General features: G+C 53.8%; 6 protein-coding genes across 6 annotated transcripts; 3 read left to right on the top strand and 3 right to left on the bottom strand.

Moving 5' to 3' along the window:
* Nucleotides 1-1228: 1228 nt before the first annotated feature.
* On the top strand, nt 1229-2650 carry BO70DRAFT_342056 (NAD(P)/FAD-dependent oxidoreductase; the record flags this gene model as incomplete). Its single annotated transcript, XM_025541356.1, has 2 exons — nt 1229-1942; nt 1985-2650. 2 exons carry the CDS (start codon nt 1229-1231, stop codon nt 2648-2650), a joined length of 1380 nt encoding a protein of 459 aa, XP_025396682.1.
* A 393-nt stretch (nt 2651-3043) lies between these two features.
* On the bottom strand, nt 3044-4216 carry BO70DRAFT_364781 (uncharacterized protein). Its single transcript, XM_025543898.1, has 3 exons — nt 3972-4216; nt 3844-3912; nt 3044-3790 (listed from the first exon to the last, which is right to left on the bottom strand). The coding sequence occupies exons 1-3, from the start codon at nt 4104-4106 to the stop codon at nt 3104-3106; spliced, it is 891 nt and encodes a 296-aa protein (XP_025396683.1). The 5' UTR covers nt 4107-4216; the 3' UTR covers nt 3044-3103.
* A 1275-nt stretch (nt 4217-5491) lies between these two features.
* On the top strand, nt 5492-6650 carry BO70DRAFT_261501 (isocyanide synthase family protein; the record flags this gene model as incomplete). The annotated part of the gene is made up of 3 exons (XM_025538922.1): nt 5492-5683; nt 5736-5886; nt 5941-6650. Coding segments are annotated over 3 exons (1053 nt in total), but the record flags the coding sequence as incomplete, so codon positions are not given.
* Nucleotides 6651-7062: 412 nt separating this feature from the next.
* Nucleotides 7063-8805, bottom strand: BO70DRAFT_342062 (purine and uridine phosphorylase). Its single transcript, XM_025541357.1, has 2 exons — nt 7457-8805; nt 7063-7406 (listed from the first exon to the last, which is right to left on the bottom strand). Exons 1-2 carry the CDS (start codon nt 8457-8459, stop codon nt 7108-7110), a joined length of 1302 nt encoding a protein of 433 aa, XP_025396685.1. The 5' UTR covers nt 8460-8805; the 3' UTR covers nt 7063-7107.
* A 629-nt stretch (nt 8806-9434) lies between these two features.
* Nucleotides 9435-10880, top strand: BO70DRAFT_373319 (FAD/NAD(P)-binding domain-containing protein; the record flags this gene model as incomplete). Its single annotated transcript, XM_025544907.1, has 9 exons — nt 9435-9527; nt 9563-9737; nt 9802-9933; nt 9974-10008; nt 10077-10256; nt 10318-10414; nt 10477-10494; nt 10549-10685; nt 10734-10880. The coding sequence occupies 9 exons, from the start codon at nt 9435-9437 to the stop codon at nt 10878-10880; spliced, it is 1014 nt and encodes a 337-aa protein (XP_025396686.1).
* Nucleotides 10881-11043: 163 nt separating this feature from the next.
* On the bottom strand, nt 11044-12069 carry BO70DRAFT_364783 (uncharacterized protein). The gene is made up of 3 exons (XM_025543899.1): nt 11775-12069; nt 11482-11689; nt 11044-11418 (listed from the first exon to the last, which is right to left on the bottom strand). The coding sequence occupies exons 1-3, from the start codon at nt 11999-12001 to the stop codon at nt 11122-11124; spliced, it is 732 nt and encodes a 243-aa protein (XP_025396687.1). The 5' UTR covers nt 12002-12069; the 3' UTR covers nt 11044-11121.
* Nucleotides 12070-12355: the final 286 nt, after the last annotated feature.

The raw sequence follows: 12355 nt of genomic DNA on the forward strand, positions 1-12355 counted from the left end.
ATCCCTCGGGATAGAAAAAGAAACGGGATTTGAGGCTAAGGATAGATCATCTGCTGGCGAGGCTGAATGAGGTGATTTCCCGTGCTGACTGGTGTATACCAGCCAGGGGATCAAAAATACAGCTTGTAAACCGTCCCACCATGCAGGTGGATGGGGCGCAATTCTCGCACATGGAAGCACGCGAGAGCCATGACCCCTCAAAGGAGATCATTCTCCGTGTGTGCAACATCCTGCCATGCGGCTCGTGTAAGACAGAGGAGGCCGATCCCAACGTGGGAGCCATGTCAGTTCCTCATTCGTAGGCTGCATCGTTCAGCTTTCAGGCGCAACGCTTGGCATGCGGGATTTTCAAGGTGATGGCCTAATCTAAGACATCCTGACCATCTGCTAAGCCGTAGAGACTTGATAAGACGGGATCTGAGAGGGACGCCGAGCTGGCCAGGTGCAATCCATAAGCACTGCCGCTCTCGTAGTTCTACACGAGTATAGGTATAGATCAAGCCAATATCAATCTAACGCTAGGTGCTAAATCAGGAGGATTACAGCTGCTCGTCTATGCATCAGATTATAGATATCGATGCGTAAGGATGCCATCCCATGTCGTCTTCAGGAATAGCACATGCATTGGTGTCATGCAGCTCTGTTATTCACGGACCCCAAGGTCGTTGGACTAAAGGCAACCCCCGCAGATAAAGAAAGAACCTAGTCACTAGATCCTGATGTCAGATTTTAGGACCTCTCTCTCCGCATGGATTCGCATCTCTTGCCTAATGTGCATTACCCACACAGCCGGCGCACGTTCTGCAACCTGCTGAAGAGGTGGCGGCCTGAACCGAATGATCAGACAGGTCAGTACACGAGGCATCAGCCGCGAAGAATCCAGCAGTCAGACTTTAGAATTGATCCTCCCGATCATGTCCGACCCCAGGCACATCCTCATGGCCCTCCCTGCTGTGACTCCATGCCATGATTCCATCCATGGGCAGGATTCACAGGATTCAGGAAGTATGAGGCCAATGTGCCCTGACATCACGTCTTTGCCCAGCCGTCATCACGACAGAATGCCGTCGACTGGTGCGCAGAAAAGGACCACGCTGGCCCACAGCCTCGTCTACCGGTATTCAGTTGGCATCTCTTCTACAATACCGCTTTCTCCTTGGATAATACGACATAAGTCTTCTTGGCACCACCCTTCTTTCCTCCCGAAAGTATCCAACACCCACTCACCATGACTGCATCTCCCCTTCCTCTTCCGGCACCGCCTGCCGCAGCTGTTGAGCCGCCCCAGCCCTCCCTGCCATGCGCTCTCCCTGGCCTGTCACATTGGCACCGTACCACTCATGCCTTCCCCTACCTCAACCACAATGCTGAGACCCCACTCCCCGCGCGCAGCCCCCTCGTTATCATCGGCACCGGTATTTCTGGCGCTCTGGCCGCTTTCAAGCTCGTCGACGCGGGCGTGCCTCCGGACGAGATCCTCCTCCTGGAAGCTCGCCAGGCCGTGGGGGGATCCAGCGGCCGGAACGCTGGTCACGTCCGGCCAGACGCCTTCCGCGGATTCAGTGGTTACGCCGCAGCCCATGGCACCGCGCAGGCCCTCAAGATCTCCGACAACGAGAACGCCGTTCTGAAGGCATGGGGCTCGTTCATCGAGCAGCACCAGATCCCCTGCGAGTTTAGCCTCAAGCAGACCTACGACGTCTGCATGACCGAGGAAATTGCGGCAGACGAGGCCCGCAATGTCCAGGAATACGTCGCTGCCGGCGGCAGCATGGACGGAATCCGGGTCTACGGGGCGGATGAGGCCGCGCGGACGCTCGGAATCAAAGATGCTGTTGCCGCGTACGCGTGGACCGCGGCTTCGATCCATCCGGTCAAGCTGGCGCAGTGGCTGCTCGCCCGGGTGGTTGAGCAGGGCGTTCACCTCTGGACGCATTGCCCTGTGACGGGTATCACAAAGGCTGCAGCCGAGAAGGAGGAGGAGGAGGAGGAGGAGGGGATCGACACGCCCTGGTGGACTGTGCACACCCCGCGCGGAGATATCTCTGCTCAGCGGATCCTCCACTGCACTAACGCCCATGCTGGAGTGCTTCTCCCGCAGCTCCCTCTACCGCACATCACCCCCATCAGAGTGCAGGTGCAGACGTTTATCCTGCCAAATTTCGCGGGTGACCAGGCCCTGAAATCTACTATGGCGGTGCGGTTCAACCCACAGCTGTTCTATGGATTGTCGCAGGCTCAGAGCGACGGGAAGATGATTGTCAGCGTGGGCAAGCCCAGTGGGATCAGCTTCGATGACTCGTCCTACAAGCAGGAGCTGATCGACGAGACGCTCGACACTATTGACAAGGTTTTTCATTCGCCGGAAATGGCCAAGTCCAAGCGCGAGTTCCAGCCCGGGGAGGGTCTCGATCATGTCTGGACGGGACTGATCGCCATGACCCCCGACAAGGTCCCGTATGTTGGGGCGATCGAGGAACTCCCCGGTCAGTTTATTTGTGCTGGGTTCAATGGACATGGGATGGCGAACATCTTTACTTGTGTGGAGGGGCTGGTGACGCTGCTGCAGGGGGGAGGCTGGGAGGAGACGAGGCTTCCCGAGTGCTATCGCTATGAGAAACGGAGGGCTGCGACTGGGAAGGAACAGTGATTCGGAACATACATAGTGTAAATGGAATGAAATGCAAACGTTTATTTCTCGCTTACGGTTTGTGGAGTCTTCCTGAGAGCTCTGAGTGGGGAATTCTTCTTTTGCCCGAGTGGTCTTCCTCACATTTGTTTCCTAGCGGGGAGCATTCCGCCAAAGGAAAGCAAGACTGAAAAAGATGAGACATAGGGCTGTGCTATGCCGGGGCCGTCCGTCCGTGCAAGTGCAAGGCGCGGCTGTCAGCTTACACATCTTCTCCCCGCCGCTGCAGACGCACAACACAACACAGGCAACAGGCAAGCTGCAACTGAGACAGTCTGACTCAACAGGTCATGTGCACGTTATGTCATCATTTGGCCCCCCGGGCCAAAAAAAGGTCTGCTAATTGAGGATAGCGTGTAATTTGATTGCATTCTAGCTAACGAATGTGGGCTGGCTGTCGTCCCAGCACGCTAGCTACTTGGTCCGAGTCATGGTAAACATCAACACGATGCGATCCTCCCGCAGGTAGGTGTAATCTTTGGGGTCCCACTCCATCTCCGCAATCGTGCGGACGGTGGTCTGGGTGTCCCACTGCGTATCCGTCTTCTTGCTGATGATCTCCCACATCTCGCGCCATGAGTTCTCGTCGTGCATCCACAGCCCCGGCAGATCCGGGTAGGGAATCAGTTCGTGCGCAGTCTCCCCGCCCATCTGATCGCCCACGATCATGGTCCCCTCCCGACTCAGGCCCACCAGGTGCTCGCACGCCTCGACCTGGCGGTCGAAGCTCCACTGGTGCAGCACCTTGCTGATGTGGATGATGTCTATCGAGTGTTGGAATTTCTGCAGCGCCCCGTTGGGGTCCATCAGGTCCGCCTGGTAGAAGCGACACTTGAACCGGTCCTTGTCCTGGAACATCTCGTAGCCGATGTCCCAGAAGCTGACCACGTCGGTCGCGATGAGATTGCTCGACGGGGCGCCATCTGCGACCACGGATCTTAGATCCGAGCCTAGGAACGACCCGACCTCCAGGAGCACGGCATCCTCGTTGATGAGCCGCGACAGCACTGTCGGGTACGACGGCTGCTTGGGGAGGATGGGATCGAGATAGATTCCCGACCCGATGCAGGGGTAGGCCCGAATCGCCCACGCTTTGTCGCGCTGCAGAGAGTGGTTAATGGATATTCCGTTCGGGTGGCCTTGGGATGCCCTACCACTTCGTGGATGTGCCGAATCACCCGGGCAGTAGGGATCTGACTGTATTCTTCAAGAATCTGCCTTGTCTAAGACATGGCCGCCGTTAGCTGCCGGTTTACAGTGGCTGCCTTGACCATGAACTCGCCTTAGGCGTCAGCTTGTCTGAGATATCCTGGTTGTAAAAGGCGGAGATTTCTTTGTTGCCTTCGCCCGCAAGGCGCTTCGCATACACCGGGTCAGATCCTTGCGTAAGCTCGACGGGGGCGGCGGCAGCAATCATGATGATGGACAAGGGAAGTTGAGTGAGAACCGATCAAAAGCGGTGAATGCTGCAAACTGCGGAAGGACTTTGGACTTGATGGGAAAACGGAAGAGGGGACTGGTGCTAAAGAGACAGGGGGGGGGGGGGTTGGGCCTGTCCGATCTTGTATAGTCGGCTGGCCGAGACGATGAGTAATGACTGCGATCCTTCTCCTTCCTGCGCAGTGGTCCTGGAGGGCTTCTGGCGCGGTCCTGGAGGTTCTGCCGGCACTGGTGGTCCTGGCGTGCCCCTCGTGTTGGGACTGGGAAAATCTCCGGCCCAGAGAGAGGGGAACTGAAGGATTCCAACCCCCGTCAGCCCCCGTCAACCCCCGTCAACCCCCCCCCAATTCAACCGGGGTCGCGTTACCGTCGGGGGCAAAATTACGCCATGCATAAGCCCGCCAGTTAGCCCACACCGGATCCATTTCTAGCTGCATCCTTAGCTCCCTGGTCCTCGCCCGCCCTATTTCCATGAACACGGAAGGATCCATGCGTCACATTTGGTATCGTACGATACCGTGTCCACTCGACTGGGCCTCGGCGGTGTCACCGTCGATCTAGAAGCGTTGTGCACCAGGCTGTTTGGATGGAAATGTCCCTCGAACTACCGCTGCAACCCTCATGCAGGCTCTGCCACGTTCAGGCCCGTCCCACCTACATTAGCGCCCTGTTTCATCGTCGTATACGACATATCCAATCACGGCCCGCAGGGTCGGCCGTCCCGACCCTCAATGTTTATCCTACTTCCAACCTGGATGTACGAGTCACCATATGCAGAACTGGCATTTTCAACAACACGGATCCTTCAGGATGGCCGTCCACTAGACAGCTTCATTGACCGTCAGCTGCCACTTCTCCCGTGGGATAGGCACGGCGCGACGCGACACAGAAGGCATACCATGATCCTTTAGGCACGTCCGAGGGGCTGAGGTCCAATCTCTATCAGCCCGGGATGGCATCATGAGGAATCCCTGCTTTTGGCGAGGAAGGAGGCTGAAGGAGGCTGAAGGAGGGCGGAGAGGTGGAGAAGCGGATCACCAGGTGGGCTTCAAATACGCCATCCGTCCATTGTCTCCAAGAAGGAAGTCAATTCCAAGTTATCTCCATTCCAATCCTTCGCTCTTCCACTACCAATCAATCTTTATCTTTGTAAACCTTCTGTCCATTTCAGCGTAGAGCCACGTTTGACGAGCATCACAAACCATGGCCAAGACTTTCCTATCTGTCGATGTCATGGAAATCGGGGTCGACGATGTCGCCCCGGCCCCGGCCTATAGCTTCCTCCCTCCGCTTGATCAGAAGACGTTGTGCTTGGCGTACCGATCCTTTGAGGTTGAGATTGAGAGGATCCGTCTCTCTATCGAGGTTCTCAATGTGATCGAGACGTACGGCCGACACATCACCCCCAGGCCTTCGGCCACAGAGCCCCGCCTTGGGGACGAACCCAAGCCTCCGGCCTGGATCGGGAAGATGAAGTTTCTTCCTCATGTGTACCACTTTGTGAAGGAGAGACGCCCAGTCCAGCTCACGTTGCCTGCCTTTCCTTGCAAAAGTGTAAGTCACTCCTGATGCCGTGTGCCTTGACACTCTGCTGACACGCTCGTAGCTCAACCGTGTGAGCAAGGTCTTGGGACATCTACCTGATCTGGGGGAGGAATTGTCCTTGCTTCGTCTGAACTCCCTCTGTCAAGACATTGAACGTGTATATGCCCCGGGTGCAACTGTAACCATCGCTACCGACGGTGCTTTGTTCAACGGTAGGTCTGCCTTGTCATTCCACACACAGCAGTGTGTAACTAACATACCCTTAGACATTCTCGGTATCAGTGATGAGGACTGCTGGGAGTACGGCGAAGCACTTAAGGGGATGATCGCCGATTATGGGTTGAAAGGCCTGCAGCTGATCCGACCCATCAACCTGCTTGGTCTTCTTTCGGAGGAAGATACAAACCGGGAGACATACCTTGCCACCGTGGATGTCTGCCGTGCCGAGCTCGAGAGACATTTCGGATTCTCTGAAGAGAAGCTTGTCGCAGAAATCAAGAAAGACCGAGACACAGAGCTGACATACTGCGGTATGGTGAAGTTTCTCGAGCTGGAGGTCGAAACCAGCCCGGCCCTTGCAGGGCTGGCGAAGAGTGCCCAGCGGCGCATGATGAAGGCCATGGCCAAGAGGATGATGCAACGGTCCGAAGCATTTACCTCGGCGATCAGGGCACTGCGTCCACATGACACTCGTCTCTCAATTCACCCCTCATCGGGAGCCGCCAAGCTGTCATTTCCTCTGATCCTGGGACCTGATGGTGGGTTCCAGAAGTCGCCGTGGCATAGCTGTCTCGCGGTGGGGTTGGACGGTCACTACCGCTGTGTGCATTCCAAGGACGTCGATCAGACACACGAGCTGGTCTATCAGCATGGTCGACCGTACTTCTACCGCGAGAAGTCCCCTTTGTATAACTGGGGAATGAGTGTCTTGGAGCTCCAGCCGCGCTATCCCCGGGGTATGTCGATGAAGGTCAAGGTCGGTGATCAGGTTCTGAAGCTCGACCTCGAGACATTTCAGGCGATGGTCGCCGCAGTGCAGACGGCTGCGATGGAACGATTTCTGAAGATCACCCCATAGATGGACCCTGACGAGGAGAAGTCTGAGTTTGGAACCTAATGCAAACACGTAATGACATCGTGGCATTTTGGGAAGGTTCCGGGAGATTGGTTCATGATCCCATGCTTTGTCTGATGTTTCAAATTTTTAAATAAGATCCCCATTTCCCCTCATTTATCCTTTAATTTGGAGCTTTTGGTGCGACATGAAGGCTTTCATTTTGCAAATTATAGAATAATCTGCTCTTGAATACACTACATGAATGTTATTATTTCTCTCTCATAACCAGCATAGTTATAATGTTGAACTCATACCAATTTATGAACTTGATCCCATTTTCTCTAGTAGCGCAATAATCGCTGGACATTCATAGAACTCATATACTCAGAGTCCGTCTTCTCGCTTGCGCAAAATGATATGGTCTTTCGACCACAGCTTTTGGCGTTATCGCTCGTCCTGTCGTTCGGTTTCCAGCACAAAACCAGTTTCGCCTAAGTGCATCAACCCATGTGCATAGTTCATTAGAACGGAGAAGCCAAAGGCCTGTCTCAAACTGCTGATGACATGGAACACACTGTTGTAAGCTGTCCAATTCTACTGGAGATGTGCAACTCGGTGCGTTCAACGGTTGATGCGTCATTGAGACTTTGTAGAGCTGTGATACTTGGGCATGATCTACTAGCAGTGAGTCTCTGATCGATGATTGTTAATTCGAAGAAGCTTACCCTGCCATGAAATACTCCTCTCCTCAATCTGCGTGTGTTGAAGGTGTTCGAGAAGCTCCTTGGTGCAAGCAGCCGCAGCCGCAGCTGCATAAGCCCGCCAGAGATTATTCTTGTGCGAGTCCGCATAATCAGAGATCCCCCGAATCACAATGCAGGGGTAAATATTCATGAGGCCTTCTGCTTCCATTTCCAAACAGATGGCACCGTATCTCTTTCCAATTTCCTCTCGAAATATGCCATTCTTAACCAGCGTTCCCCCGGTCGCAATGGTGCCGTAATGGATCACCGGGTCTGTGCCAGTCTCAGATCGAGATAAATCTTCACGGTTTATCTCTGCTTTGGGGTCACATCGCGTACAATCTCTCCCTCCGACATGTACATAGTCCGGACGGAACAGCCGGTCTGGCACCTGAAATGGGTATGAATATCCCTTTCTTCGCATGTACGGACGTTTTCCCAGCATTTCTTCAATGTAATGGGGAATCTTATTCCCCCGTACTTGGTGCTGGGCTCTTAACGCTGCAACAGCAGACCGCAGTGGTCCGGGAGGGCCGTTCAAGGCATAGTTCTTAAATGAGCCATCCGCGAGTTTCTTGCCCAAGTCGTACGCAACCACGCCTGAATCATCTTCGTTAAACCCGATTACCACATCCCCAAGACGGATATCGCGAATATTATCGCTCGAGAAGTGCGGAATACCGGCTCCGACTCCGACGAGAAGCCCGATCTGAATCTCCGGAAAGGTATAAAACATATCTTTCGCCACCACCGCTGCCGAACTAGGTCCGGGCTCGTCAATCGGTAGGCAAGCCAGGACGATTTTGATATTGTTCATTGATCCCAAGACATAGACATTCGCGTCTGCCTTTCCGGGTGATCTTTGCGGGTCTCCATGTAACTCGTCCATCATGGCTTTTGCAGCTGCCAGCTCGACTGGAAGGGCACATATCCAACCGACCGTGTATTCTTCATTCTTGAATCGGGATCGTCCGGTGTCTGACATTGCTGATGTGGATTCTCCTCCTCTGGTCGTGTCCTAGGATCGTTGCGTTTCTGCGTGTCACTGTATTCGTGCTTTGGCTGTATAAGAAAACAGAGCTAGCATGTGCGACTGGTGGTTTCTTTCCTTCCATCAACGGCTATGGGGGGTTGATAAAAGGGTTGGTCTGGTCAACCCGGTCGTTCAGCCTCGCGCCTAACATGGAGCGGGGTGCTGGCCATACTGGCCATCGCAGCGCGTCTTGTCCGCCGGGCGCAATCAACGTACGAATGAGGACGCGAGTTGAAGGCTCAAAATGATCTCTCTCCGGAAAGATCACTATTCACTGAGACCTCGTCGTACCTGTTAGCCTAGAATGATTGGTCCGGACATGGTGTCGAAAGATAAGCAAGCGCCTCAAGTTTGGCGTGGGCGCTTGGCCATCCTTGCTGCACTGAACGCACTCGAGCGCGAGTTCTCGCGTTGGGCAGGAAGTCTCGTGGGATTTGTAGGTGTGTCATCATATGTGATTCTAACGGGGAACTTTGATGGAAAGAATGATGCCGGGTGACTGCGAAGATTGATGGCGAGGTTGAAACAGGAAAAGAGAAACAACCACATTTGTGGGGTGGCTTGTGCGCCTCAGGCTCCAGGATGGCAATCCCCGCCCCGGCCCGCATCCGTTGCCGTCCGGATCCGTCGCACCACGACAACTGTCCAATTTCTATCTATCTACCGGGCTGGAACCCAGTACCTGGGAGGCCACAACTTGTTGCAACTGGTAATTTCAGCTATAATCGCGAGAAACCTCCATTGCCGGGTTCTTTGTGTCGTGGGAACTGTGTTCATACCTCGCCGGGTAATGCCGCGTCGCGCCAGAGGGTCAATTGCACCATGCAGGCCAGTGAATACGCAACGACCAGGGTTGGAATAGTTATACCGGCAACATGTCTGTCAAAATTTCCATCGCTAGATTATGCGAAAAAAACCAATGCCACCATGGTCTCGTCCCAACCTCGACTCCGGATTGCCGTGATCGGAGCTGGCCCGGCTGGCCTCGCGGCAGCCATCGAGTTTGCAAAACTGCCGTTTGTTGATTTTTTCGCATTGATGAACAAGCTCGTGAGCTTCGTGAGATTGGGACGGGAATTAGTATCCAACGCAATACGTGGAGGCTGTTGGATGCGTTTGGCCTTTACGATAACATCGACCCCGAGACCGTCTTCCGAGCGGCTGACGGGCATGCGGTTCAGCATCGCAATGGGCGGACGGGGGAGTTGTTGTCTTCACATGGGCAGTCTGGTTTGTTTTTCATGCTCATTCATACTACTTCTGTATCATTAGGTCTGCTAACCGGCTGCTGCAGAAACTCCGCTACGACATCAGCATGCGCGAGCCTTACGCTCGGTCTTGCAGCAGGCTCTGCTAAAGACAATCGACCCCTCGCGCCTGAGGCTTTCTAGTCGACTTGTCGAGATTACTGAAACAGTCCGTGGAAGTTCTGTCTTTGCGCTTTGAAGACGGACACACGGATGAAGTCGACCTGCTCGTTGGGGCTGACAGGGTGCGATCAGTAAGCGTGACTCGAATTGAGAATCTGGTTCAACGCTTCCTGATACCGAGAAACCGATTGAACGCTAGGTAGTCCGTCAATTCGCTTTTTCAGACCATCGCATCGCATATACAGCCAAAATCGCCTACCGGGCGCTGGTCGACGCCGAGAAAGTTCTGTCTATCCCAAACTTTCCCGACGCAGTAATTTTCTGGCATGGTCCGAAGGACTGGGTTTATACCTGTAATCTCAACCAGGGAATATACGAGGTCACTACAATTGACCAGGAAATAGGGCTTTGGACCGGTTGTTCAAGATGTGTTGGATCAGGTTCGAGAGGTCAAGAAGTTCGCACTCTTTGCTGGACCGCCACTGGCCACGTTAGTGTCGTGCGGCTCGATTGCCTTGGTTGGCGATGCATCTCATCGTAAGTCTCATAGTCGAGTATTCGCTTTGCAAGTCTTTTCAACTAATTATGTTTTCAGACAGCATTAAGCGGTGCCTTTGGTAAGAACAACAATACTCGCCCGATTTCCTGAATCAATTACTCACCTGAATGAGGGGACGGCGCTGGATTCGCCCTAGAAGATGTATTCGTACTTGTGCGAGCCATCGAATGGGCACATACGCGCGGCCGTTCGATTCGCGAAGCATTGAACCTATATGACCTAGTTCGCTCACCGTATTACAAAAGTCTGGTAAGGGGTGCTTCCTGTGGTGAGCATGGCGCTGGCTGACGATTTTAGTATGCGGTCCTGGACGGATTCCGTCGGTCCGATGACAATATTTCCGACTCGATGGGGTTCGACGATGCGGTGTTCATGACTGTCACAAATAAGTGGGAGGAAGGCGCCCATTGGATGTATCATTATGATGTGCGTTTCTTTGTATGATGTTCGAGTACTGGTCTGCAACTGACATTTCGACTTAGGTGCAAGGAAGCTGGAGACAGGCTCTCGATGAAGAGGAGGCAAGGTTGCGGAGGAAGCAAGGAGGCAGTCTCGTCAAACGGACCTCGCAGTTCTGATTTGAATTTCAGCGTGAAGATTTAGAGGTGTGATTATTACGAATAAGACCATCCTGGCAAGACTAAGAATAAAAATGATGTCGTCCATCTTCACCCGTCACATCTGCCTAATTCTTAGACTCCGCCGTATATTTTAACGCTGCCTGTCCACGGCAAACCAGCTCAGTATTTGTAACCGTCTCCTTGTCGAATCCCTTCACGGCTAGGTCCAACACCGCCGCCGAAAGTTCCGCCCGGTGGATATTTGGGATGGAGCGTGTGAAGGTGTTGACGACACGGAACAGCGAGGCCACTACTGCTCTTGACACGGACGTGGAATTCACTACCACTCCGGGCTGAGCGATGCAGACCTCGACTCCTGGGTACTCGGCGGGAAGGTGAAGGACCATGAGCTCTGTTTCGCACTAAGAAGTCGACTGTCATTAGCACCACGGTACACAAACATGGAAGATCTGGAGATGACCCACGCGCATGACTTGGTAATCACCCATGATGGCTGGCTTTTTGCTTGGGTCCCTGGGCGTGCCATCGGCGCTGAAGTACAAGAATCGGAAAGGTCGCGTGGGCCCAGCTTCGTACATGGCCTTGAACCCTGCGAGAGTACAGTCTTGACACACGCGCTTGACCTCGGCGAAATCAAAGCTTCCTGTTCTGAATGGTGTCACAGCAACAGTCCTGAAGTATCAACTGGGTCAGCCTTCTTGTTCTCTTCTTTTGAATTGCCACAAGTCTAAATGAAAAGACCGTAATTGATGCGTACCATATGCAGGCATCTGCCCCGGCGAACTCAGCCCGTGTGTCGTCGGAATACTCACCGTAGTCCCGAATCACGACACTTGTTAGCTCCGAGGTCGGGTCAGTTCCATCTTCAATCAAGACCGGTTTGCGAGCCAGTGCGATAATCTGAGTGATCTCGCTCATCTGCAGGCATTGTCTGATTATCTCAGATCCCACCAGACCGGTTGCACCAGCTACAATGAGCTTCATGGCTGGGTTATCTCGAGTGTGGTTGAGGGATTCGCTATTGCGAGAGTGATTGACAGGATGAGTAGCTCATACCACATTTTCAATCTATCGTGGATTCAATCAGGACTAGGAAAAACAAGAGCTTATAGTCGTCGCCCTCGCGGACAAGCACGATCGGGGTTCGGGGCCGTACCCGCTGCCGCTGGGCTTTGGTTAGCCCATTGTCGACTGATCTAGAGCTTGCGTTATAGTTCCGCACGTCCTCAGCCTGTAGTCCTTGCCAATAAAGGTCCAGTGGAACTTGGGGGGGAGTTGAACAATTATTTGTCGCCAACCACGTCTAGGTGGGCCGTGAGACCTGTCGGTGAATCGGTA

The sequence above is a fragment of the Aspergillus heteromorphus genome (assembly GCF_003184545.1).
Source record: "Aspergillus heteromorphus CBS 117.55 chromosome Unknown BO70scaffold_25, whole genome shotgun sequence".
NCBI lineage: Eukaryota > Fungi > Ascomycota > Eurotiomycetes > Eurotiales > Aspergillaceae > Aspergillus > Aspergillus heteromorphus.

Bases quoted from the DNA above. Each gene is read 5' to 3' on its own strand.
- BO70DRAFT_364781 (XM_025543898.1), bottom strand. From the start codon at position 4,106: ATGATTGCTGCCGCCGCCCCCGTCGAGCTTACGCAAGGATCTGACCCG. The intron at 3,913-3,971 runs GCGAGTTCATGG...GCCATGTCTTAG, and splicing joins CAGACAAGCTGACGCCTAAG to ACAAGGCAGATTCTTGAAGA. The intron at 3,791-3,843 runs GTAGGGCATCCC...CACTCTCTGCAG, and splicing joins TTCGGCACATCCACGAAGTG to CGCGACAAAGCGTGGGCGAT.
- BO70DRAFT_342062 (XM_025541357.1), bottom strand. From the start codon at position 8,459: ATGTCAGACACCGGACGATCCCGATTCAAGAATGAAGAATACACGGTC. The intron at 7,407-7,456 runs GTAAGCTTCTTC...CACTGCTAGTAG, and splicing joins GAGGAGTATTTCATGGCAGG to ATCATGCCCAAGTATCACAG.
- BO70DRAFT_364783 (XM_025543899.1), bottom strand. From the start codon at position 12,001: ATGAAGCTCATTGTAGCTGGTGCAACCGGTCTGGTGGGATCTGAGATA. The intron at 11,690-11,774 runs GTACGCATCAAT...TTGATACTTCAG, and splicing joins GGGGCAGATGCCTGCATATG to GACTGTTGCTGTGACACCAT. The intron at 11,419-11,481 runs GTGGGTCATCTC...TCGACTTCTTAG, and splicing joins GTGATTACCAAGTCATGCGC to TGCGAAACAGAGCTCATGGT.